Consider the following 25,439-nt stretch of genomic DNA (forward strand, 5'->3'; position numbering starts at 1 on the left):
CTCGATAGTTTTATTCTGAAATAAGCGCAAAAATATGATGAAAATATCCATAGCCCTATATTTCCATCCTGAAGATGCTTTCCACGTCGAAGACATTCAACACAAATCTACAAACATATTTAGGTGCGTTAACTAGTTTAATATGACAAGCTGCACCTCAATGCATGTTAGATGGGGAAAAAAGTGCATTATGATCGAGTTTGTAGCTTAATTCACTATAATTTGCATATGTGCACAATTGAGTTGGTGACAGTTCAAGGAAATAAGTTGAAACCAGTCACCATTGAACTGAATGTTAAATTTATCAGTATATGCAATAAACATTTGAGAAATAATTATTGTATCGGATTGTAGAGTAAGACAGATGACATGTTGAAAAGATTGATTGAGAATGATTCAGTTGTGTAGTGTGTTGTGTTCCAGTGCTCATGAATCAGATGTTCAGTGCTGTGTGTTCAGTGTCTCTCCTCTTCTGCTCTGCAGGATCTGCTCAGGAGTACGTTTGGTGATCGTATCCCAGAGGCTCAGTTCTGTGGCTGAGATGCTGATGGCCATCGATTCAGTCCACAGACTCGGTTCTGTGCACAGGTATCAGTACTAACACAGGTATCAGTACTAACACCGGTATCAGTACTAACACCGGTATCAGTACTAACACAGGTATCAGTACTAACACAGGTATCAGTACTAACACCGGTATCAGTGCTAACACAGGTATCAGTACTAACACAGGTATCAGTTCACCTAAACATGGAAATCATGACAGAATGACATGGGTGGTGGTCAGACTGTGGTTTTATTCACAGACAGTGAGTTTTTAAAGGACATGTTTAGTAAAGTGGGAAAACTTGTTTTAAAAAAATCTTTTGGTATGTAAATTATTTAATTTAAATTACCTGCCTTTAATCTAACTTATATGTTTATTAATTTATTTCTATAGTTATTTTTTAAAGTCAGTGTTTTTTATTTTAAATATAAATCAAAGTAACAAATAAACAAATTGAATAGAAAATAAATCAAAATAACTTTTTTTTTTTTTTTCCCCCATCTATATATTTTATTTTTTCAATACGTAAATCATAATCATCTTTCTATTAGGATCATAATTGTTTTTAATGTAAATGAATCTGATTTCTAGTATCTGGTGTCTGTTCTCAATCTCCCTTTGCATGTAACATACATTTAATTATACACTTTTTGGATTGATTTTACTCTGTAATTGTAATGAAAATAGGATATGTTTTAAAATCTTTAATTTTTATCTAATTATTTGTTCTATTTGTTTATCTTTAATCTCACTTTAAACTTGTTTGTTAATTTGTTACTTATATTTTATATGAATGGTTTGGTCAGCATGGTCTAAGGCAGATTTTTCTTTGTGTCAGGGCAACAATTCAATAAGCAAGACATAAATATTAAGTCATTTAAATTGTAGAGACAATCTTGTCTTTTTTGCTCTATTTCGCCAAAGAAAAGGGTTCCAAACAAATCCATGATGTGTGTCTCTGCAGCAACATACAGCGCTGATTTTGAACAAATCGTGTGAGTCAGTGATTCACTGATCCATTCATAAAACAAATTTTCTTCCTGAATTAATCATTCATTTTGAAAGAATGGAAAATAAAAAAATTAATCACTTAAGACAATGGCTTGCCGACATCTACTGGCATTTTTTTCACATTTAAAAGTATCACTCAATTTTTTTATTTTTAAAAATATTTCTAGATTCCAGTTTTTATATTTATATCTATATATAAATAGCATTACATTATTCATGCAGTTTGTAAGTGCAGTATAAATGCATGTACAAGTGCTAGAAAAAAAAGCATGTTTAATTAGGCCTATACTATACATATTGTTTTTGTTTTAATAAAGCCTCTTAGGCAATGTAGCTTTTAAACACACACACACACACACACACACATTCATAGCCAGAAGCAATTGTTTTGAATTTGAAAACAATGGATTTGTTTCTTACAAATATGCATCAGATTGTCTGTCCTTTTGTGTGAGTGGATGTTCATTTTGTCTCCAGAAGCTACATCTTTTTGTTGGGAAGACAACAGCATCAACACATAAGTAAGTGTCTGAGTCTGACCAGTGTATATTGCTGAAAGTCTTAAGTAATGTGCTTTAATAATCTGATTCAGATTTATTTGTATAGCTCTTTTCACAATGCATTTTGTTTCAAAGAAGCTTCACAAAAAGTGTTTCAATGGTACAATCAGAAAGTAATCTGTCAGGAATGAGTGTTTAATAGTGCTGTAATAGTGTAATTAAATGCTTCTTTAAAACTGAACTTAAATGCACACAGTTCAAAGGTCGTTCGCACAGACAGATCTGTTTATTTGCTTTGCACTGTGTCATCAGGCACATTCAAGCACCTGTGTGTTTTAGAAGTACAATAAATATCCTCAGACACTAGAGGACGCTGTGACTGTTTATACTGTATTCACACACACACACACACACACACACACACACGCACACACACACACATGTTGGGTTTCCATGTTTTATGGGGACATCCCATAGGCGTAATGGTTTTTATACTGTACAATCTGTATGTGCTATTGCCCTACACCAACCCTACACCTAAACTTAGCCCTCACAGGAAACATGCTGCATTTTTAGATTTTCAAAAAACTTTATGCTGTATGATTTATAAGCTTGTTTCCTCATGGGGACCAAAAAATGTCCCCACAAGATTAAGATTTACTGGTATTACTATCCTTGTGGGGACATTTGGTCCCCAGGACGTGATGAATACCAGGTGCACACACACACACACACACACTCACACACACAAAACTTCAGCTAGTGGATTGGTGATGGCTATAATTATATTGTATTTTTAGTGTTGTCTAGCACATATAGTATATCAGTGATGCATATCTGATAGCATTTCATATGATTCACCTTTAAACATTTATTCAATTCAACATGTATTTATTTAAAAAAAAAGAATATTTAATTTGATCTCTGAGTGTTCAGTTAATAATTTAAAGCTGCTGCAGTTAGATTTATGTCAGTGCCATTTAAAATAATTCAGAGTGGAAATGATGATCTTTGATGAAGCCAGTGAACTGATTCAGTTTAAGAACACAGCTATCAAGTCCACGCAATGCTCTGATGTGTGTGAGTTATATCTGAATGGAGGATCCCTTATTTCATAGTAATATACAGTATCATTGATCACCCAGCCATAAAACTTGCTTTATTTTGAAGCACAAAGGAATTAGACATTACAGTATTATAAAAGTGCTATACAAATAGATTTGACTTGACTAGATAACAAGTCCAGTTGTTAGGGTGATCAGTGAGCTTCTTCAGTGAAGTCCTGGTTCAATAATGCTTGAAATTACAGTAATGTTACATTTTATATGTTGTAGATGCTCTTTACACATCAAGAAAAAAAATAGCTTTTTTTTTATTAATCTCTGGATTGACTGATTGATTGATTTATCTTCATCAAATAATAACACATTTATAAATAAAATATATAATTTCTTTTTTTTTTTTTAATTTTTATAGCAGACTCCAGTAATATGAATATTTAATGGCGAACATGTTGACCATGAGGCATCTTCACCATTGACATCCAGGCAAATGTATATTTATATATATATATATATATATATATCACTCTGTTGGGATCCTGACGCTTAATGTCTTTAAGCAAACCTTGAAGGTCCTTGGAGGAGGAGGGTACAGTATAAAGCACTGGGATGTTTCTCTGTTGGTACCAGTTCACTCATCTGTGCTTACAGTGATTCAGATCAGTGTGTGAGCGATGCTGAACTCAAGCGGAGCGAGAAACGTCACTGTTTCTCTTACCAGAGAGTGGAAAATGGAAAACCAGTCACATGCACTGTTCCAGACCGGCTTTCAGACACACAAAGCTTGATGCTTCTGCATTTTCATTGGTGTAGAAGAAATATTGAAACTAACCAGACATTTTTGACAGAAAAGTAAGCTATCTTCTTAACCATTGACCATTAACAACTTCTAATATAATGCAATATCACACTAACAAGCATGATGTTGTTCTGAATACATTGGTTATGCTCTCTAGTGTCATATTGCTTAAAAATATAATGATTGTTATTAAAATAACACTAAAATAAGTTCTCATTGGTTGTCAAATGATGTTTACAGCATTTATTATTATAATATTTTAAAAAATGCAATCATAAATGTTTAAATTAACATTTAGTGCAATAGATGCATTGTTAATTCATGTTTATTAATATAGTTAACTGATGTTAAATGAAACCTTATTGTAATAACTCTTAAATTATTTATTAATATTGCTTTTGTTTTAATGTTTTATAATGATGTGATGTTTTGTAATTTCTTACACATTATTATACATATATTTCTATATAAGCATGATGCACTTCTCTTTATGGGATTTCTGAGTGATGGTAGTCACACACGAGGTCATCTGGAAGGAAAATCTGATTTTCTCATGCTGAAACTGCTGCTTCTTTCCAAGCTGAGGTAAATAGAGCCACAAACACACACACACAACACACACACACACAAGCAACAGTCAGGCGGCGGAGGATGCGCACAACATGAGCAACAGCCAATAGAGCTCATAGACAGCAGAACACGGTGAAATCCGACTCTCTTCTGCTCGTTTAGCGTCGGGAATGTGATCTAGAAACACTTCGCTTATTCAGTCTTTCGTTATTCTGGACCAGATCTCCGGTTCATCGTCTCGGTTCGGCGGAGACGCTTCACATCACAGGTGACTGATTCATTTCTCCTCATTTCTGCGTCTGTGCGGAGGTAAAACACGCTCTACTTGATGCGAAATAACACGAATTCGTTTCCATGTGAGATGTCGTATTCAGAATGAGCCTGGATAAATTAATTCATCATGGCTCATGTGCGTCCCGTTTATTCCTAGAGATCCGTAAGAGCGCATATTCCCTTATTTCATATCTAATAATAAATTCTCGCTTTAGTGGATAAAATCGTCCCGTTTGATTCGGTGTGATGCACTGATGAGATTCTGATGAACGGATCCGATCAAATCCGGAGGAGACGCGGAGCTGGAGCCCATATGGAGAAGAACGAGATCATTTGTTCGTAAATGAAGATGAATCGAGAGCGGATTTATGAGCAGAACCGGCTCTTCCACTCGCATGCCGTTTAAACGGACCTCAGACAGATGTTTGGCTAGAACTGGCTTATAATAGACTGGTCTATTGGAGGTCACATGCGATTCATTCGGGATTGGGTTGCGCTGAGAAGAACATGGGTTTGTTTTGGATTTATGGTGATGGTCTGCAGTTATTGATCACTGATTGGATCTTTCCTTAGGGTTTGTTAAAGGGCTCATGGGTACCAGGAGGAGAGGGATCTCTCTCTCTCTCTCTCTCTCTCTCTTTCTGTATGCATATGTGTGTTTTCAGTATATCATGTTCACATGCATGTCTGACATGATTTGCTACAGGTTTTGCTTGTGGCATCAGTAGATGCAGTTAACAATATTACCTACTGATGGCAAAAGTCAAACTGCGATGAAAACAATTCCTGTAAAAACTACTGTTTTAAAAAAAAAAACCTGCTATACTTTAAATAATATATGATCTTATAATTAATATGTAAATGTATTTAAACATTCCTGACATGCATGCAAATGTTTCATAATGCATAACTGTCCCATTTAAAAAAAAAAAAAAAAAAAAAATTAAATAAAATATTATAAATTAGATTTAATTAAAAATAAAGCTATTCATTTATTTTCGCATGAAAGCAATCGCAGATTTTAATGCAAGTGGTGTTACTGCAACATAAAAATGGAAAAAAAAAAAAAAGGAAATAAAGAAGATTTATTTAGATATGCATTAAGTTTATCTACTGTAGGTACCACTGATGAAACAGCACAGCAGCCAATGATAAATTATTTTTAATGATAATTCTACAACTATATAGTGGGACCTCCAAATAAATGAAGTTTGATTATATATTTTTGGTCTGATTTTCACTCTCTTTTTCTGTCTGTTTCATTACATGCGCAATAGTATTGCAGACCATGTGGATGCAAAAACTGCCAGTCCTTTCCAAGAGCAGCGTGTTCTCCTTCAACTGGATCTAGACCAGAAAACTGGACTTCAGTCGGCAGGATTATCACTAGCAGTGACTGGACTCTATCTCAGATCATCTATTTTGGATTATTCTTCTGAGGAGGAGTTACTTCGGAGAGTATGATTACTTCCAGAGCTGGAATACTAGAGACTAATCTAGTTTATGTGGGCAAACTCAATTACAGCGGCGAATCCCTCATGTGAACAGAGCAGCATCTAATTCGTTTTGCTGCAGGACGTGCATTGACTTCTGCAGTTTGTGCGTTCGTTCTTAAGCAAAATCAAGAGTTTTGAATCTTCACAATGTGTTTTCAATAGGAACATTCTCTTGGAACGTTTTTCCCTGCATATATTGGGACGAAATCCACTCTGTTTGCTGTTGGTGTGGAGTTGAATCAAATGGCTCGTCCCGGCCCTGGGGTTCTGGTGTCGCTGGGAGGCGGATACTCGTCTCAGAGCATGGCTAGGGTGGTGGTTTGGGAATGGATGAACGAACACGGCCGCTGGAGGCCATACAGCGCTGCCGTTTGTCATCACATCGAAAACGTCCTGAAGGGAGACGTACGAGGGACCGTCATACTGGGGCAGGTGGATCCGCAGCTCGCACCCTACGTCATAGACCTGCAGTCCATGCATCAGTTCAGACAAGACACAGGTGAGTCCCAGAGATATGTTGTTTACTTATGTAAAGTGGATTTGAATTGAATGTGAAACGGTGCATTTAAGTCATGCTGCAAACTTGAATGCACATGAAAGCCTCCACAAATTCAGTGCATTTATAACTTAAATGAGGGAAAGAACTACAATCTGAAGCATTGCGAATAATATAATTGAATTTAATATGACGGAGAAAAATAAAACTATTAATTTAAAGTTTTTGGTTGTGTTCTTCTGCAAAATATGCATAGCTATTCAAATATTTAATTATTTTGAGAGCATAGATTGACTCGATTACGTCAGCGTTTCATGGGAGTGGGCGGAGCTAAAGAGCTCTTGCACTTTGCTTAATGCAACTGTCTGATTGGTGGAATTTTCTGCACAGCATCATAGGTAATATGGGTTTTCACCACAAAGTTTTGCTATTTAATACGATTATTTTAAAAAGTTGAATTAATGTGAACAGATGAGTTGAACAAAAGCGTGGACAATCGATTAACCTCAGAGCTCGCAGCAGATTTCTCTTTGAAGGTTTATCGGTTATTGTTAAAATTGAATCATTATGCATATTTTATTGTAATATGTATTTTATACATGCAACTTAGCTAGCTTTATATAGCTTTTATATAATGATTAAATTTACACCACCTTCAGATATAGAATAAATGCATAAAAAAGCAAAAACACACTTAGTGTGTGCGTTCTTTATTAATCATTTTGTAGAAGTAGTCTACAAAAAATCTTTTTCTGAATGTTTTGTAGAAATGTTACATTGCCATCTTGTTCTGATTAAAGTGACTCACATCTGATGTTATTATTACGACATCCCAACTTGTAAATAGGAACTTCCCAAGAGGACAGTAAATGTGTAGACAGCTATATAACCACTTGCTTCAGTTCCCACACATCAAAAGCACACCTTTCAAGGTTAAACGTTCAGCAAAAGTGCGTTAGAGGAGAGACTGAACGGATGGTTTGAGAGACGCGCTCGTGTGATAGTGCATGAATGCATGTGTGTGTTTGCGGTATGTTGCATTTGAAGTCAACTAGATGAACAAAGACAGCTTGAGGGTTTATGGACTGTTTGGAAAATCTGTGCAGTTCTTACCAAGAGCAGATTCTCTCTGAAGACTCTCTCCGCACGCACACACACACACACACACACACACACACACACACACATAGATCGGCGCGTCCCCAGGGCTCTCTGTTCGCATGATGCCATTGCTGCAGGCCACTGTTTTCCCTCATGAGACAACAAATGACCTAAAGTAGAACGGTTTAGGGTTAAATTAGGACACATGAGATGCTCCATGGAAAACCGAGCTGTGTGTTATTTTGGTGCATGTTTTTGTTCATTACAGCACAACTGAATATTGACAAATTGACACAACTGAACTTGAAAAGTTCCATTTCTATGGCAATAACTTCACTAAAAAGTGTTGCAAAATTCATGCTTTCCTTCAGATTTCCTTAAGAGTTTGGTCAGACAGATAGTCCCGACCTCAGACTTTCATTGAGTAAACATTTCTGTATCAAACTAGATCAAAGAGAAAGTACTGTAAAGATGGCACACATTAGCTTTGATGTCACTGCCACGGGATCTGGATGCTGGATGCTGGTTGCTTTGAAACCACAATATTACACAGTTATTTTTCACTAAATTAGCTAAACATTCTTAAATCAAGATACTTGGGAATTAAGAATCAAAATCACATATGATTAGACTTTTTTTCTAAAAAGAAAAGATCAAAATTAAGTGACTTTATGCTTAAAACAGCAATAAATATATGACAGTGGAGTAAGAAAAACAAAACTCGTTTTCCCTTTCAATTAAGTTTATTTTTCTGACCGCATTGGCAGATCTCCTCAAATAAACGTTTCTTGATTTAAAAATGTTCAGATGCTATTGTATTTTGTAAATATTTTTAATTAGAGTTTATATATTTTCTTTAAATAGTTTAACTATTTTAAGATCTTGAATTTTATTATTAGACAATTTCATTTGCATTTAAGCCTTTGGCAGACACTTTTATCCATTGCATTGAGGTGTACATTATCAGTTCATTTAACCAGCAAGACTTGATCAGACAGTTTCATTACATTTTGCTGGAAAACGTAGTGCTAGAACTAAGTAGAAAAAACTAGCTTGGACCAGGATGTAAATTCAAAACTGTTCAAAACTGCACTTTTCAGCAGGAAGGTTGTTTAAATGGAAGTACTTCCTCTGTGAGTTTAAAAGAGAAACTCTTTTAGACTCTGGATTTTTAGGCCTTCTGGGTAATCCGTAAAACCAGGCTAAACCTAAAATGAGAAATCAACGTCTCTCATGACCCCTGACTCTGTGGTTTTACGGCTCCACCAACTTCCAGATGACTCTGTGTGTGTGTGTGTGTGTGTGTGTGTGGGTTTACTCACTGTAGTTATACTTGTGGGAAATAAATTTTCCCCAGACATGAGCTAAATCTGACAGAGCCTCTCTTTGGGAGTTTTTAAAATTCTAACCATGCAGAAGGTTTTCTTTAATGTGGTTAGTCAGAAGTAATTTTAATGTACAATATCTATAAACAATACAATACTATTTTAAGTCTTCATTTAAGTGCATAATGAATAAGGTTCCTATTATGCTTTTTCTCTTTTCAACTTTAGGTAGTGTGTAATGTGTGTAATTATACCACTGAATAATGCATTTCTATGGACGAATTGAATCTAAATTAATCTAATAGTGGAAGAAACAGAGTGAGCTGCTTCTGGAAAGGTGCATGATCCAAGCTGCCCAAAACATGCCAATTTTGCACTTTATTTTAAACTTCAAACTAATGCGTTAGCATGATGTTTAACATGGCTCATCCTGTCGAGCGCTTTGACAGATGTGTGTGTTTAATGTGTGATATGATTCCTCCGCGCAAAACTTTCATTTTACGGTTATATCCTTATCTGTAAATGTTACATATTCATGCATGTGTTTCTATTTTGCATGAAGGCCCATCCTGAAAGTCTGCGTTAAATAGGGCTTGCATAGACTAGTCGAGTGAACGACTACTTCAACCACTAGTTGGCGCTGTCAGAAACAATCGACTACTCGAGCATGCATTAACCATAATGCATGCACAGAGTTTACAAGTACGACGTGAATTTTAGGAGTACAATATTGTGTGTAGCTGTTACATTCTATGACTTTCATCCTGTGTGTGTCCTTCCCTTACTGCTTGGATATGAGTGATTTTCTTTGAGGTTTCCTCATGTGTTGTAAGTATGCAGTATGGGATTGAGTCTAGTAAACAGCAGCTGTCACTAAGGTCATACTGACATCTTTTTTTTTTTTATCATTTTGTTATGTAGTCTCTAAGGGTGTTCCTATGTTGCTTCTAAGGTGTTTTTAAGGTGCCAGATTTTTCTACATTTTTTACTCATGTTTTTATGCAGTTGCTAGGGATTTGTGATTTTCATAGCATGTATTTTTAGCATATTACTATGCAGTAGCAAGGGTATTCTTATCGTTTACCAGGGTGTTGTTATGGTGTTGCGTATGGTTGCCAGGGCGTTGCTATGTGGTTGCTAAGGACGTTTTTGTCATTTTTAATGCTGTTGCTGTGGTTTTATTACTTTTTTGGTTACTATGTAGAACAGTATCTAGTGTATTCTGACTGGCTGCTGGGGTGTTGCTATGCAGTTGCTGTAGTGCTGTGGATTGTTGCCAGGGCATTGCTGTGTTGTTTCTAATGTGTTTTTAACCATGTATTTATGCAGTTGCTAGGGTTTTTCTAAAATTTTTTGTTGTTGTTGCATTTTGCTATTTAGTCACTAAGGGGTTTAGATTGGTTACCAGAGTGTCGCTATGCAGTTGCTGTGGTGCTGTGGATTGTTTCCAGGGTGTTGCTGTGTTGTTTCTAATGTATTTTAAGCATGCTTTATGTAGTTGCTAGGGTTTTCTAAATATTTTTTTAGCATGATGCAATTAAGTAGCAAGTGTGTCCTTAGTGGTTGCCAGGGTGTTGCTATGCAGTTGCTATGGTGCTGTGGATGGTTGCCAGGGCATTGATATGCGGTTTCTAAGATGTTTTTTAGCATATTTTTATGTAGTTGCTAGGGATTTCTCATTTTTTAGCATGTTACTATGCAGTAGCAAAGGTGTTCTTATTGTTTTACCAGGGTGTTGCTATGGTGCTGTAGATTGTTGCCAGGGTGTTGCTATGCAGTTGCTATGGTGCTGTGTGCGGTTGCCAGGGCGTTGATATGGTTGCAAATTTTTAGTTATGGTTTTTACATGTTACTCTGTAGCTACTTGGGGGTTTTTTTCAGCTGTTTTCTGGTCCAGCATCTGGAAATTGTAAAGTAGCAGCACAGCTCTCTTGATTTGAGGAATCATTCAAGTCTGGACCCCCATGATGAACACACTCAACTTTATTACTCACTGTTAGAAGTTTCATCACATCTCTTGATAAGGAATGACTGCTCTGTGTGTGTGTGTGTGTGATGAATGGCAGTGTGAGATGTGATTGTGTGTGTTTGAATGGGGTTTGATCTCTGGCCAGACCGAATTGATCTGTTTGTCTCAGGAGAGAGTCTGTGGTTTTCTGCAGCGCTGTAGACGTCTTCTCTTACACGTCTCACACAGATTTGAAAAGTGACTCTGCAATAATTTGTTTTGTTCAGTTGACTGATGTGAAGTGTGTACTTTACAGCAGGCTAGAAATATGCATTATTGAAGTGCGTGCAGGATCCGCCAGTCAATGTTAAATCAATGTTAATATTAATGTTAAATATCAGCCAATCAATATAAAAAAACAGTAGTTGCATACTGTACGATATACTGTATTACATTAACAATGGGCAGCATAACTGGTAATAAATGTAGAAAATCAGATTATTATTATTATTACTATTATTATTATATAGCAGATTTAATAATAATTTTTATTTATTAATTATTTATTATTTAAATATTTATTTGTCTTTTTACTGTAAATTAGTGTCTGTCTGATTTACATTTTTATCATTAGTTTAATATTATTTATTATAAAAAAGGTTGATTATTTATTTGTATTTATTTATTATTTTTTATCCATTCATTTTAATTGAATCATTTATTTGTTTATTTATTTATTATTTTTTCTTTTAACTTTAAGCCAGTGTCTGTCATACTACATTCGTATTATTATTTTAACATTTTAAATGATTATTTTAATTATAATTTTAGCATTTTTAAGGATTTTGGATTGGCAACTCATTTCTTATTCAGTAAATTTTAAGAAAACACGTTTACCTTTATAATTCTTAAAAAAGAACGTTTATAATTCCCAGTTCTTAAAAAACGCTTTTTCAAAAAAGAAAATCAGATTATAAATAGGATTGAAAAATAAAAATTCAAAATAATTTTTTTCTTGCTGCTAAAAATAAATATTTTGCTGGATAACGAGTTTGTAACTGCAAAAGGCGTCACATAGCTGCTAATTTGTATAATTATTTTCATCAGGACAATCGCTGTCACTCAAATTTCTGAAAATCATTATAAACTGACCTGACAAACCATGATGTTATGACATTTATGACTGTCAATCAACGGTGGCAGAGATAAATTCAGAATTTACTTCTATTTCATAGCAAATGCAATAAAATAATATGCCATGGCAAACATATTGAAAATTAGAGTGACTAATAGTGTGACTAATTTTTTTTGTGACTCTAATTCAGTCATAATAGCCTGTGGTCCCTGGTTGGCCAGCCACTCTTGGATCATGAATATTAATTTGGCTATGTGATATCTGATTGGCTGTGAGCTCTGGCCAAGAACAGAGAGCTTTATTTCAGTCCAGTGCCAAAGCAGCCAGTTGGCAGGTGTTTCTGCTTGGTCCTAAAGTTTGTTTTATGCATCTGGCTACTTTTTGCCCTTCATACTGCTGTCAAATAGTTAATCTGCCAGAAGGTAGATGGGACGTGTTTCTAGAGATGAGGGGTCAGGTCATGATCGATTGTGTTTTGTGTGAGTGTGATTGGCTGTGATGTTTCGGTTTACCTCAGAGAGAGATAGGTGTCATGTTTTTCACAGATCTGCTTTGACTGTGAGAAACTGATGTGTGAACGCTGATGAATGTGGTGTGTGGTCACAGATGTGTGAGTGTCTTCTTTGAATACAGGTTTGTGTTGTCTAAGTGTTTTTTTTGTTGGACATTTACGTGTATAGAGTCTCATACCTGCGTGTTCTTACTGAGAATGAAACTTATGAATGTGACTTTGTGAACACGTAACTTTTAGAGAGCAGTTTCCCAGAAAACAAAAGAAGGGTTCAAAAGTTTGGGGTCTTTTTATAGAAATCAATACTTTTATTCATCAAGGATGCATTAAATTGATGAAAAGTGACAGTAAAGATATTTATAATGTCACAAAAGATTTCCGTTTCAAATAAATTCTGTTCTTTTCAGCCTTCAATTTATCAAAAAATCTTGAAAAATAAAATGTATCATGGTTTTCACATAAATATTGTGCAGCACAACTGTTTGCAACATTGATGATAATCATAAATGTGTGTTGAGCAGTAAATCAGTATATTAGAATGATTTCTGAAGATCATGTCACACTGAAGACTGGAGTAATGATGCTGAAAATACAGCTGCAGATCACAGAAATAAATTACAGTTTAATATATACTTACATAGAAAACAGCTAGTTTACATTCTAATAATATTTCACATTTTTACAGCATTTCTGTTCAAATAAATGCAGCCTTGATGAGCAGAAGAGACTTATTTCAAAAACATTGAAACCCTAAACTTTTGAATACTAGTTTATGTTGGAGCTGCTAGTTAATTTCTGCACCATTAATGAAACTCAGCCTATTGTAAAAATTATGATTGTTTCCAAACAGGTTTCCTTGTGCTCCTCCCCTCATCTTCTATTCGTCAGGCACACAGATAGCCCCGCCCCCAAACTCACATCATTGGTTGAGTTTGAACACTCCAGAAACTAGTTAAATATCGCACACCGCAGCTTTAGGTGTCATGTGTGTATTTACTGGCTGTCTGACAGATGAGCTGTTGAACTTGCAGGGCAGTTCATTACTGCAACCTTTTCTGTATTAATATCACGCTTAAAGTTTGCACACTGAAGCATTTTAAAACAATTAACCTGTAAAGGTGATGTAGGAGAGCCAAGACTCTCTCTCTCTCTCTCTCTCTCTCTCTCTCTCTGTCTGGTCAGCACTTGTCTTGTCTTGAATGGTGAGATGAATAATATTAGCCAGATGCTTTTTGGCAGCAGCTCCCCATGCGGCCGATCCAGAATGGAGTAGTGTACGGCCACAGTTTCCACTTTGCTCATTAGGAATGACAGCCAAAGGTGCTCTTCGTACTGCAGTCTCAAGGTGAATTTTAATCAGGCAGAACATGCCACGTCCTTTAGTTCTACGCTTACTGTATTTTACTTTCTGACACAAAGTTTTAAACAGGATTATTATTGTTAAATAAAATCTAAAAAGTCTTTTGTTACTTAAAATAAATGTTAACTGAAATAAAAATGAATAAAAATGACAGACATATTTAAAAAAAAAACTGAATAAAAATGACAAAAACAAAACTTTTATTAAAATCAAAAAGAAAACGGAAAATATAAAGGAAAAGTAATTCTAAATATTAATAAACAAATAAAGTGTATGATGTTTTTATTATATTTTATTATGAACAAATCAATAAAAATAACAAAAACAAAACTTACTAAAACTAAAATGAATTGTTATTCAAACTATTATTAAAAAAATATATATATTATATTTTATTACATTTATTATATGCATTTTATTATATACAGTGGTCTGAAAAAGTGTTGGCCCCCTTCCTGATTTTTTATTTTTTTTGCATGTTTGTCACACTTTAATGTTTCAGATCATCGAACAAATTTAAATATTAATCAAAGATAACACAAGTAAACACATGCAGTTTTTAAATGAAGTTTTTTATTATGAAGGGAAAACAAAATCCAAACCCACATGGCCCTGTGTGAAAAAGTGTCTGAACTTTTTGTAAGGTGTGTGTCCCATTATATCTGGTGTAAAAGTAACGCAGCATTTCAGAAAAAGAACATCATAGCAACAGTAAAATATGGTGGTGGTAGTGTGATGGTCTGGGGCTGTTTTGCTGCTTCAGGACCTGGAAGACTTGCTGTGATAAATGAACCATGAATTCAGCTGTCTACCAAAAAATCCTGAAGGACAATGTCCGGCCATCTGTTCGTGACCTCAAGCTGAAGCGAACTTGGGTTCTGCAGCAGGACAATGATCCAAAGACTTTGGAGTGGCCTAGTCTCAAGTCCTGACCTGAATCCTATTGAGATGCTGTGGCATGACCTTAAAAAGGCGGTTCATGCTCGAAAACCCTTCAATGTGGCTGAATTACAACAATTCTGCCAAGATGAGTGGCCAAAACTCCTCCACAGCGCTGTAACAGACTCATTGCAAGTTATCACAAACGCTTGATTGCAGTTGTTGCTGCTAAGGGTGGCCCAACCAGTTATTAGGTTTAGGGGGCAAGCACTTTTTCACACAGGGCCATGTGGGTTTGGATTTTGTTTTCCCTTCATAATAAAAAACTTCATTCAAAAACTGCATGTTGTGTTTGTGTTATCTTTGATTAATAATATTTAAATTTGTTTGATGATCTGAAACATTAAAGTGTGACAAACATGCAAAAAATTAAAAAAATCAGGAAGGGGGCCAACACTTTTTCACACCCCTGTATCTGTACTAATTATATTAATGATGATAAAATTGGTTTGTTGCTTGTTTTCTTAGCAATGCAGTGGTTGGAAAACAAACCAGAAACAAATAAAATAAATAAATAAATATGTGTGTGTGTGTGTGTGTGTGTGTATTTTTTATTTTATTTTATTTGTAAATTTTTTTAAGAAAATGCAAGCGATTCTGCAAATTCTCTATGATTTATATCACCCAGTGTTATTATCATTGAGGACTTATTATAGTTTTTTTAAATAGTTTGAATTAGTTTGTTTTTGTATATTCTGTTCTCATTTTAATTTTAAAGTTTTAGTAATTTTTTACTTTTTTGTTGTTTTTAATGTCTATATAGTTTTTATTCATGTTTATTTCAGTTTTACTTATTTTTGCACTTAAAGTCAAGCTAAATTAAAATGAGAAATTATTCTATTGCAACTAGTTAAAATAAAATAGGTTAGTTTTTTTATTTTTTATTTCAAGTAACTTGTTTTAGTTTTAGCTCACATAATTCTTTGACATGCTGTAGGCATGCCACGAGCGACAAGGAAAGTTTAACAATTATCCTTCGTGCCCAGTGCTGTCAAAATTTGAAAGTACTGATGTATTTGATATTTATGTGTGTGTGTGTGTGTGTGTGTGTGTGTGTGTTGGTGATGTACTGTGAAGCCAGAGACAATTAAAGTAAAGTATGCTCCCTATTCAGGTGCTCATTTTAAATAAAAATCCTTCTGACATGTTTTGAAGGCAGCTAAAAGACAAGCTCCGCCCCCCAGATAGTTTGATTGGAGGCTCCGCCCACAGATAGCGTGTGAGAAAAGTGGAGGTGTTGAAGTGCTCTGGTTTATGACGGGGTTTTCCACTGAATATGTGCATGAGCGTGTGAGAGAATGTGTTTTGGTTTTCTCTTGCAGGAAATACAGTGGTCTTATCTGAAACACTGCAAAGCATCTACTGTACCTCAGAGTTTACTGTAGTACATCATACAGTGTGTGTGTGTGTGTTTAGTGAAGTGGACATAACAGGCGTTGACGCTGACATGCTGGGCGTTCACGGGGCAGTGGACACTTTGTTGTACCAGCTTCCTTTGGCACAGACGGTCACGATGCATCTCTCTCTGTGTGTGTGTGTGTGTGTTCTGCTGTTATGGCTTACAGCTACAGTCTTTTAAGTCTTTTTGTGTTGCAGCTGAACTGCAAGCTCTGCAGTAACTCTCTGCTAACTAGCAGCCTCACAAGATTCACACTAGTGCAGTGAAGCCAAAGTGTGTATCTGTTGCAATGACAAAATGACATGCATCTGTGTCTATATTAGGATAAAACAGCAGTTGTTCTAAACCTTTCTGAAGGCCCATCATTGTTTACAACAATATTCCAGTCGTTAGTGATTTATAAGGATTCTAAAAAATACATTTTTTAACTATTATTTTTTTTTACCCGATTTTATGGGGTATTGAAATAACTACAAAAATGTATTAATGTATAAAAATATATATATAATTATTATTTTTTTAAATATATAAATAAAATATTTAAAGAAAGAATATGAAAATACAACAATATTTGAAGATCCTGTGACTTTATTAAAGGCCCTGTGTCATTTATCAATGAAAAAAAGTGTTGTTGTTTTTTTGCTCTCAAAATGTATAAAAATGCTCATTGCGCTTTATCATTTAATGATTTAATAATTTCATGATTTTTTTATAATGTATAAAAATGGCCATGGTGCTTTATGATTTTTATTTCCGTGACCTTTCCAGCTTTATAAATCACTTAAAATTAGGTGACCTCATATATCCAGATTTTCAAAATGTATATGGTAAATGTTGAGAGTATAAAAACTCTAAAATATATATAAAAATATTAAATAAAAATAGATTTATTTAAAAAAATATTTTTTTTTTACTCTCAATTTCTACTCAATAATATATTTTATAGCTTAGGATAAATAGAAAAATAAATAAAATGTATAAACTATACAAAAATATAAAAAAATATCCATAGCGCTTTGCGATTTTATTAATTTACATGACTTTTCCAGGTCTACAAATCACACTAAAATTTGAATACTTGAATATTTGAAGGGGTGAATTAAAATAAGAGATAGCTTTAATATATAATTAAGATTTTAAAATATAATATAATATAATCAGTCAGCTGGTCTCTTTCTGTGTAAATGACCAGAATAAGCTGGTCCAGACTTCATGTTGTTTGCTTTGAGAGAAAACAACCCGCGGTCCAGACAGACAGACAGGAAGAGAGAGCGGAAACCAGTGTGAGGGAAAGTGTGAGGTTTGGGTTCAGGGAAGAGGACAGATGAGAAAATCATAGGAGGATCCGGCTGGATGTGACCAGCGCATACAGGAAGGACATGGAGAAACTGTGTCTCTGTGTGTGTGTGTGTGTGTGTGTGTGTGTTTTGCTTAACTGTGTTCGAGTGTTGATTTCAGTGAAAGTCTGGGAACAGAACATACTGTTGTATTTTTTGTTTTATATATATCTTTCTATTTTATACACACCCGGGGAGCAGTTGGGGGTTTAGTACCTTGCTCAAGGGTCACACCTCAGTCGAGATATTGAAGGTGGAGAGAGCGCTGGTCATGTCCATCAGGCCTAAGGGCAGATATTATCATGCAGATCCAGGAAATGAGCAAAGAGCCAAATCTCCAGAGCTGTCAACTGTAATTCCTGCAGCACATTTTCATCTCCCATTAAATAATTTTACACAGGTTATTTTGATGGATTTTTTTTTTAAAGAAATATTTCTATATATTCTTAATTTTTTTTCTCTGTTTAATTGAAATGCTTCAAACGGAAGTTTTTTTTTTTTTCAGAAATATTGTTTTATTTACTGATAATCAAAGTATTTTTAGGTAACAGCTTGTACCAGACTCATATTTCTCCTCATCTCTCCAGGTGTATTGTTAGCAATAAATTTGATAAATTCAGTGTTTCTTTCCCTACAGTTTAATAAAATTATGGAAATCAGTATAGTGATATATTCACAATTTATCACAACTAATTTTAACTCTTTTATTTCCATCCTGTTAATTTGTCACAGTGTAAATGTTTGGAAGAGTTTGATCAGAATGGCTTTTATAGATATGCTCCGGTAATCTCACATGGAAAACTGCATTAAGGGCTTGTAATGCAGCAGTAATTGATTTTTAGTCATACAAACACATTGTTTTTGTAGAAAGTGTTCATGCAGTAAAGAACAAGCGTACAAAACTTCACCTGTAATCTAACCACCAGCAATACTTTGAGGAACTGGGAGAATATGGCAGGTTGTTGGTTAAAGATTGTCTGCTTTAACGAAACGCTTAAGATTGAGTTTAAGGATATGAAACTTTGAGGTCTGAACTGGGGTCAGTAATGTAGTTATGATCCACATCAGCTGGGGAAGTCAGGGCTGGGCTGTAGAAACTCAAGGTCAGTCGAGTGTGTGTGTGTGTGTGTGTGTGTGTGTGTGTGTGTGTGTGTGTGTGGATCAGCTCATGTGTGTGAGTGTAATTGTTCTTTAATGAGCTGTAAAACAGAGCAGTGCTGCTCTCCTTCACCTCTTCTCTTCCTCTTCCTCCATCCATCTTCCTCCCGCCACGTCCCGTCTGGAGCTTCACATCGAATGCTCGTCTGAGAAAGCCACCGTCTATTATCTTAGGATTCAGTGAAACTGTTATTTCAGTTTTTAATTGTACAAACTTTGGGTGATTCTCGCTTTGAATCTGCAGTGTGTCATGGTGCATGAACAAGATCTTTACGTTTTTATACATTTGGCGCATTACACTTTTATCCAAAGTGACTTATGCTGCATTAAAGTTATGCATCTTATTTTTGTATTGTACAAGTATTTTTTTCTTGTTTTCCAGTTCAAATATCAGAACATTCCTAAATCAATACACATTTACTTTTTAATTTAAAGCAAAATGACTCAAGATGTTAAGTTTTGTTTTCTGAAAAATTATCAAAATGAAGTGAGTTTTTGCTTGAAACAAATATCTGCCAGCGGGGACTCGGTTTCCCTTCAAGTTTATTTTTCTGACCCTAATTTGTTAGATATACAGTAATAATAAACTCACATTTGTAAAGATGTAAATGCAGTTAGTTGGTTTTCTTTTATCACAATATTTCAATGAATTGGTGGATTATAAAAAATGTATTTTTTTTTTTAATAAAAATGCTGATTTTGTTTTCTCTCTAATTGAAATGCTTAAAATGGAATCCATTTTCTTGGAAATATTGTTTTAATTAATAATAAAAATATTAGGTTACAGCCTGAAATATACTTCTATTGTTCCCTATTTCCCCAGGTAAATGGGAATGGATTTGATGAGTTAGTGTTATATTGAATATATATAATATTTTTATTAATATTGTTTTCATTTCAATATTGTTATCTAATATTGTTAAGTTTTAGTAATTTTGTTGTGTTTTTGTAATTTTATTAGTGTTTTTTTTATTACAGTTTTAGTTATTTTAGCGCAAGTTAAACTAAATGAAAATGTGAAATGTTGCTTTGATTTTTTTCAGAAAACGAGATTTAATATCTTAAGTCATTTTGCATTTCAAGAAAATGTATCTTGATTTAAGAATGTTTAGGTATTTATACTGGAAAACAAGACAGAAGTACTGAGTCAGAAGCATAACTTTAATGCAACGTAAGTCACTTTAGATAAAAGCAAGATGCACCAAATGCATAAAAATATAAATGAATGTTACTTAGTTTTGCACCATGCACAACTTTTCAGAAATGAAAAAAAAACAACAACGAAGAAAATCCTTTTTTTGCTGTGTATTAGTTCTTTATGAGTCCTCTCTCTCTCACTGCAGGCACAATGCGTCCTGTGCAGCGCAATTTCTACGACCCGTCCTCGGCTCCAGGCAAGGGCATCGTGTGGGAATGGGAGAACGATTGTGGCTCCTGGACGCCGTACGACATGGAGCTGTGCGTCAGCATCCAGAACGCCTACGAGAAGCAGCACCCCTGGCTGGACCTGAGCTCTCTGGGCTTCAGCTATGTGGTGGACTTCGACGGGATGTCCCAAACCAATCGGCAGAGCCAGAGGAAGCGGCGCATCCGCCGACGGATGGACCTGGCGTACCCTCTCATCGCCGGATCCATCCCCAAATCCCAGTCCTGGCCGGTGGGCACCAGCTCTGGAACGCCTTGCACCTGTCAGCAGTGCATGCTGGTCCACAGCACAAGGGCCGCATCCAACGCTATCCTGGCGCTGCAGCAGAGGAGGAAGCTGTACGGGACGGAGGGCGGAGCCACTGCCGTCGTCAGGCAGAGCAACACCTTCGCTGGCTCCTCCCTCTGGTCGCCCGCGACGACTGTTGCCAGGGGACACCATAACAACATTTCGGTGGGAGGCGGAGGAGGAGGGGGGAAGGTGGAGATGAACGGTGTAAAATTCCGCTGCGCTCCTGCGATCGTGACGCTGCCGTCCAATCACGCGCTTACTATTAACGGACAGAACAATCTGAACCGGCCGGGAACGCAGCGGATCACAGTGACGGCCAGCCGCGGATCCGTCCCTCCTGGGTAAGAGATGATTTGAGATCATGTGACTGTTTCTGCTGTTTTCCAAACATGTTCCAGAACGTCTTTTCTCTTTCTTAACCCTTAAATGCATACCTCGGGTCTTTAGCGACCCAGGACATCATTCACTACCTTCTCGCTCCTTCATTTTTTAAAGTTAGACATCAGCTTTCTTAGTATTCCTCAATCTATTCATTATTAAACAATTAGTGCTGTCAAATGATTAATCTTGATTAATTGCATCCAAAATAAGTTTTTGTTTACACAATATACGTATGTGTGTGTACAGTGTTTATTTATTATGTATATATAAATACACACACACATACAGTATATGTTTTGAAAATATTTACATGTATATTCATTTATATTTTTATATTTTATAAGTAAATATATTTAATATATAAACATATTTTTCTTAAATATATACATGCATGTGTTTGTATTTATATATAAATAATAAATATACACAGTGCACACTCATATATTATGTAAACAAAAACTTTTATTTTAATCGCGATTAATCGCGACAGCACTATAAACAATATAACAAGAAAAAAAATATATATAAAAGAGTGCCTTTTTTCTGATTAATTTGTTGCAAAAAGTGTATATCTTCACTAGAGACCTGAGGTATGTAAATGTGTATTTTTCCTGCACAGCTATATTTACATATCTGATGACTCAATACGTGCAATGCATCTTTATTCCTCGAGGTGGCACTGTTTGATACACAATGATGACGTGGTGTTTCACTCATAATTACTGCAGACATAAAACAAAAGAATATCATCAGCAAAAATTGAACTGGTTTGAATGGCAATTACTGTATGCTGTGAAATATAAATGTCACTGTCATTTGATGGTGGATGTGGTGAATAAGCTGCCAGTGATCAAAATATTGAATATGAAGTAATTGAAAACAATAGTTTTGTGATGATGGTTGAGATCTCAAATATGAGACATAAGCTGAATGTACTGTGGAAGTGCGCTCTGATGATGACAGCGATGGTAAAATCTTCTGCTCAAATTGAACACTTCTAAGTTTCAAAAAGTAATGAAATATGCTTTATTTTATTCTTCTGTAATTGTGCTTAAAACACCAAGAGAGTTTTTTGCTATTGCAGCAGTTAGAGATCCATCCGTGCAGGACATATAGGTCCGGGTCTCTAGAGACCCGAATATGTAATAATGAGTGGTGAAACATTCATGCATTTAACGGTTAAAGGAATAGTTCACCCAAAACCTATGGAAGTCAGTGGGCACCAGAAACTGTTTGGGTTTTATTTTATATATATATATAAATATACACACATAAACATGTGTGTAACCGAACAGTTGATGTAGCCATTGACTTTTTTTTTTTTTTTCCATTCTCACCAGAAATGGTTTGGTTACCCAGATTCTTTAAAATATCTCTCTATGTTCAGCAGAAGAAAGGTTTGTAACAACTGGAGGGTGAGTTAATGATGACAGAATGGTCATTTCTGGGTGAACTGTCCCTTTAACTAGTTCAATAGTGTGAGAACTGTGATTCATTTGAGAGAATTGGTTCATTCGAATGGTTCAGTTCAGTGAACTGATTCAATAAACTGGTTCCCCATTGATTAAAAATCCTGTTCTGGTATCATACAGTTTTATTAAAATGGTATATTAGTTCATGGTTTGATACTGATCTGTAAATTTTTTTTTAACATTCATAACTCATGGTCAGCTTATTTTAATAATTCTTGGGTTATTGTTAATTTATTCTATTTTCAAGCAAAAAACAAACAAACTATAGTTTGGTTGGAAAAAAATGATTATCTATCTGTCTAGCTATCTATCTGTCTGTCTGTCTGTCTGTCTATCTATCTGTCTATCTATCTGTCTATCTATCTGTCTGTCTATCTGTCTATCTATCTGTCTGTCTATCTGTCTATCTATCTGTCTATCTATCTGTCTGTCTGTCTGTCTATCTGTCTATCTATCTATCTATCTATCTATCTATCTATCTATCTATCTATCTATCTATCTATCTATCTATCTATCTATCTATCTATCTATCTGTCTGTCTGTCTGTCTGTCTGTCTGTCTGTCTGTCTGTCTGTCTGTCTGTCTGTCTATCTGTCTATCTATCTATCTATCTATCTATCTATCTATCTATCTATCTATCTATCTATCTATCTATCTATCTATCTGTCTGTCTGTCTGTCTATCTGTCTATCTGTCTGTCTGTCTGTCTGTCTGTCTGTCTGTCTGTCTGTCTGTCTGTCTGTCTGTCTGTCTGTGTCTATCTATCTATCTGTCGTTCTATCGTTCTGTCTGTTGTTATATATACACTGGATACAGGATTGATCTTTATTTTGACCCATTTGCACTTCATTGCATCATTCTCATCTTTGTTTATTGATCCTTTCATTTTGTAGAGATTGATCAGCTTGAAAATAATCAATAGTGTCCTTTTGTGCTGTGACACTGAATCAGTCAAACACATACACAAACACTCACTCACTCACACACACACACACACACACACACACACACACACACACACACACACACACACGGTGATGGTATAATGCATCTATAAATCTTGTCCTTTCCTGTGAGTGTGTTAAAATCATTGTTTGAGAGTGTCTCTGGTCAAGTTTAACTGCATGCGAGTGCGTATGTGTGTGTGTGTGTGTGTGAATTGTTTGCCGTCCAGCCTGTGATACACAGGGGAAAAGATGAATAATGGATCAAGGCAAAACGGAGCCTCAGCAGACACACACACACACACACACACACACACACACACACACACACACACACACACACACACACACACACACACACACACACACAGACACACAGTAAAGCACTTAATGAAGGGATGTAAATACTAGTAAATGTGAAGTGGAGATGTTTTCTGAAACAACAAACACACTTCAGCAGAAACACAGAGAGCAGAGCAGAGATGAACAGAGACAGAAAAAGAGAGATTGTGAAGACAGATGTGTTCGCTTTGTTCCCAGGCGAGCGGTTCACACACACAGGAAGAGTGTGGTTAACACACACACACACACACACACACACACTCCAGCAGATAGCGTGGTATAAACAAGCATCACACATGCACAAAACAGCAGTGCTATGACATGAATTATGACGTGAACAAACTAGAAAGTACGAACAGCTTCAGTGAAGATCTGAATAATTTTGTTTTATTCCCTACCGTTTATATAGTGAGTTTCAGCTATTGGCTGGTTAACAAGTTTAAATATCTGTATAAAACAGTTTTGACCATTTTTACTGGGCCATGGGCTATTTATTTCCTTTTTTATTTTATTTTATTTTTTTATTTTAGATCGTATTGTATTTTTTATTTTATATTTTATTTTGTTTTATTTATTTTATATTTTGATTTGAATTGTGATTCAATTTAATTCCAATTTAATAGTTCACTCATGCATTGATAAAGCAGATCTTTATTGCACATGCATCTCTACAGCAGTTACAGACAATTTATATCCTATATCCGTAGGAGTATCAGAAGAAAAAAATATATATTTTTCTGTTTTTAAACACATTTCTGTGTCAATACAGAAGGGGCTTGTATTGCTCTACTAAGTCTGAGCACATGTGATTTTAGCACCACCACTAGATGGCAGAGTCTGACAGATTCTGATGCCCCACACAGACAGAGACAGACCGGTTACACACACTTACCGTGGTACAGTATCTGCAGTTTACACCATAATCCCATACTTTAATCTCACTCCATAGGTAAATCTCACTGGAACTCATTTATTCAATAGTTATGCTCTTATTAACCTTCACTTTTCATCTGAACATTAACATTTGTGAGATTTAATCCATCTGAACAGTTTTGAGGTTAAATTACTATTACTTTTGTCACTGATCTGTGCATTTATTTTATGTTGCTAATTTAGATGTATAGAGTAATTTTTTTTTGAAGAGAAAAATACCTTAAAAATTACGTAATCTGTCATTTTATTTGTTTTAAAATTATTATAATTTATTGAATTGAGAAAATTGCAAACATCTTTATTATTCATTATAACCTATAGGCCAATTAAGCAGAATCATTATTTTATTTTAATTTTACAATTCACTGAATGTTGTCATAAGTCTATAAATCAGATGTACATTTCAAACATCTTCATTATTGATCATAACCTATAGGCCAATTGAGCAGAATAATTTAATTTAATTTTTTTTATTAATTCTTTTTTACAATACATTGAATTATGTCATAATTCTATAAATCAGATGTACATTACATAACATATTTATTAATTTTATTTATTCAACCTGTAGGCCAATTAAGCAAAATCTTTATTTTATTTTATTTTATTTCTATAAATCAGATGTACATTTCAAACATCTTCATTATTCATCATAATCCATTGGTCAGTTGACTAGAATTATTT

General features: G+C 35.0%; 1 protein-coding gene across 3 annotated transcripts in view; it reads left to right on the plus strand.

Annotated features, from left to right (window-relative positions):
- Positions 1-4,527: 4,527 nt before the first annotated feature.
- Positions 4,528-25,439, plus strand: part of LOC306848868 (E3 ubiquitin-protein ligase DTX1-like) — a 42,726-nt gene continuing 21,814 nt past the window's right edge. For 2 of the 3 annotated variants that reach the window (XM_079383633.1, XM_079383635.1), the window contains exons 1-3: positions 4,528-4,756; positions 6,039-6,756; positions 20,310-21,024. In XM_079383633.1, coding sequence (XP_079239759.1) covers positions 6,501-6,756; positions 20,310-21,024 — 971 coding nt within the window. In that variant the 5' untranslated portion in view covers positions 4,528-4,756; positions 6,039-6,500. The remainder of the gene's footprint in view (positions 4,757-6,038; positions 6,757-20,309; positions 21,025-25,439) is intronic. The other variant, XM_079383634.1, reaches the window with a different exon arrangement.

This window comes from Barbus barbus (assembly GCF_936440315.1).
Source record: "Barbus barbus genome assembly, chromosome: 29".
NCBI lineage: Eukaryota > Metazoa > Chordata > Actinopteri > Cypriniformes > Cyprinidae > Barbus > Barbus barbus.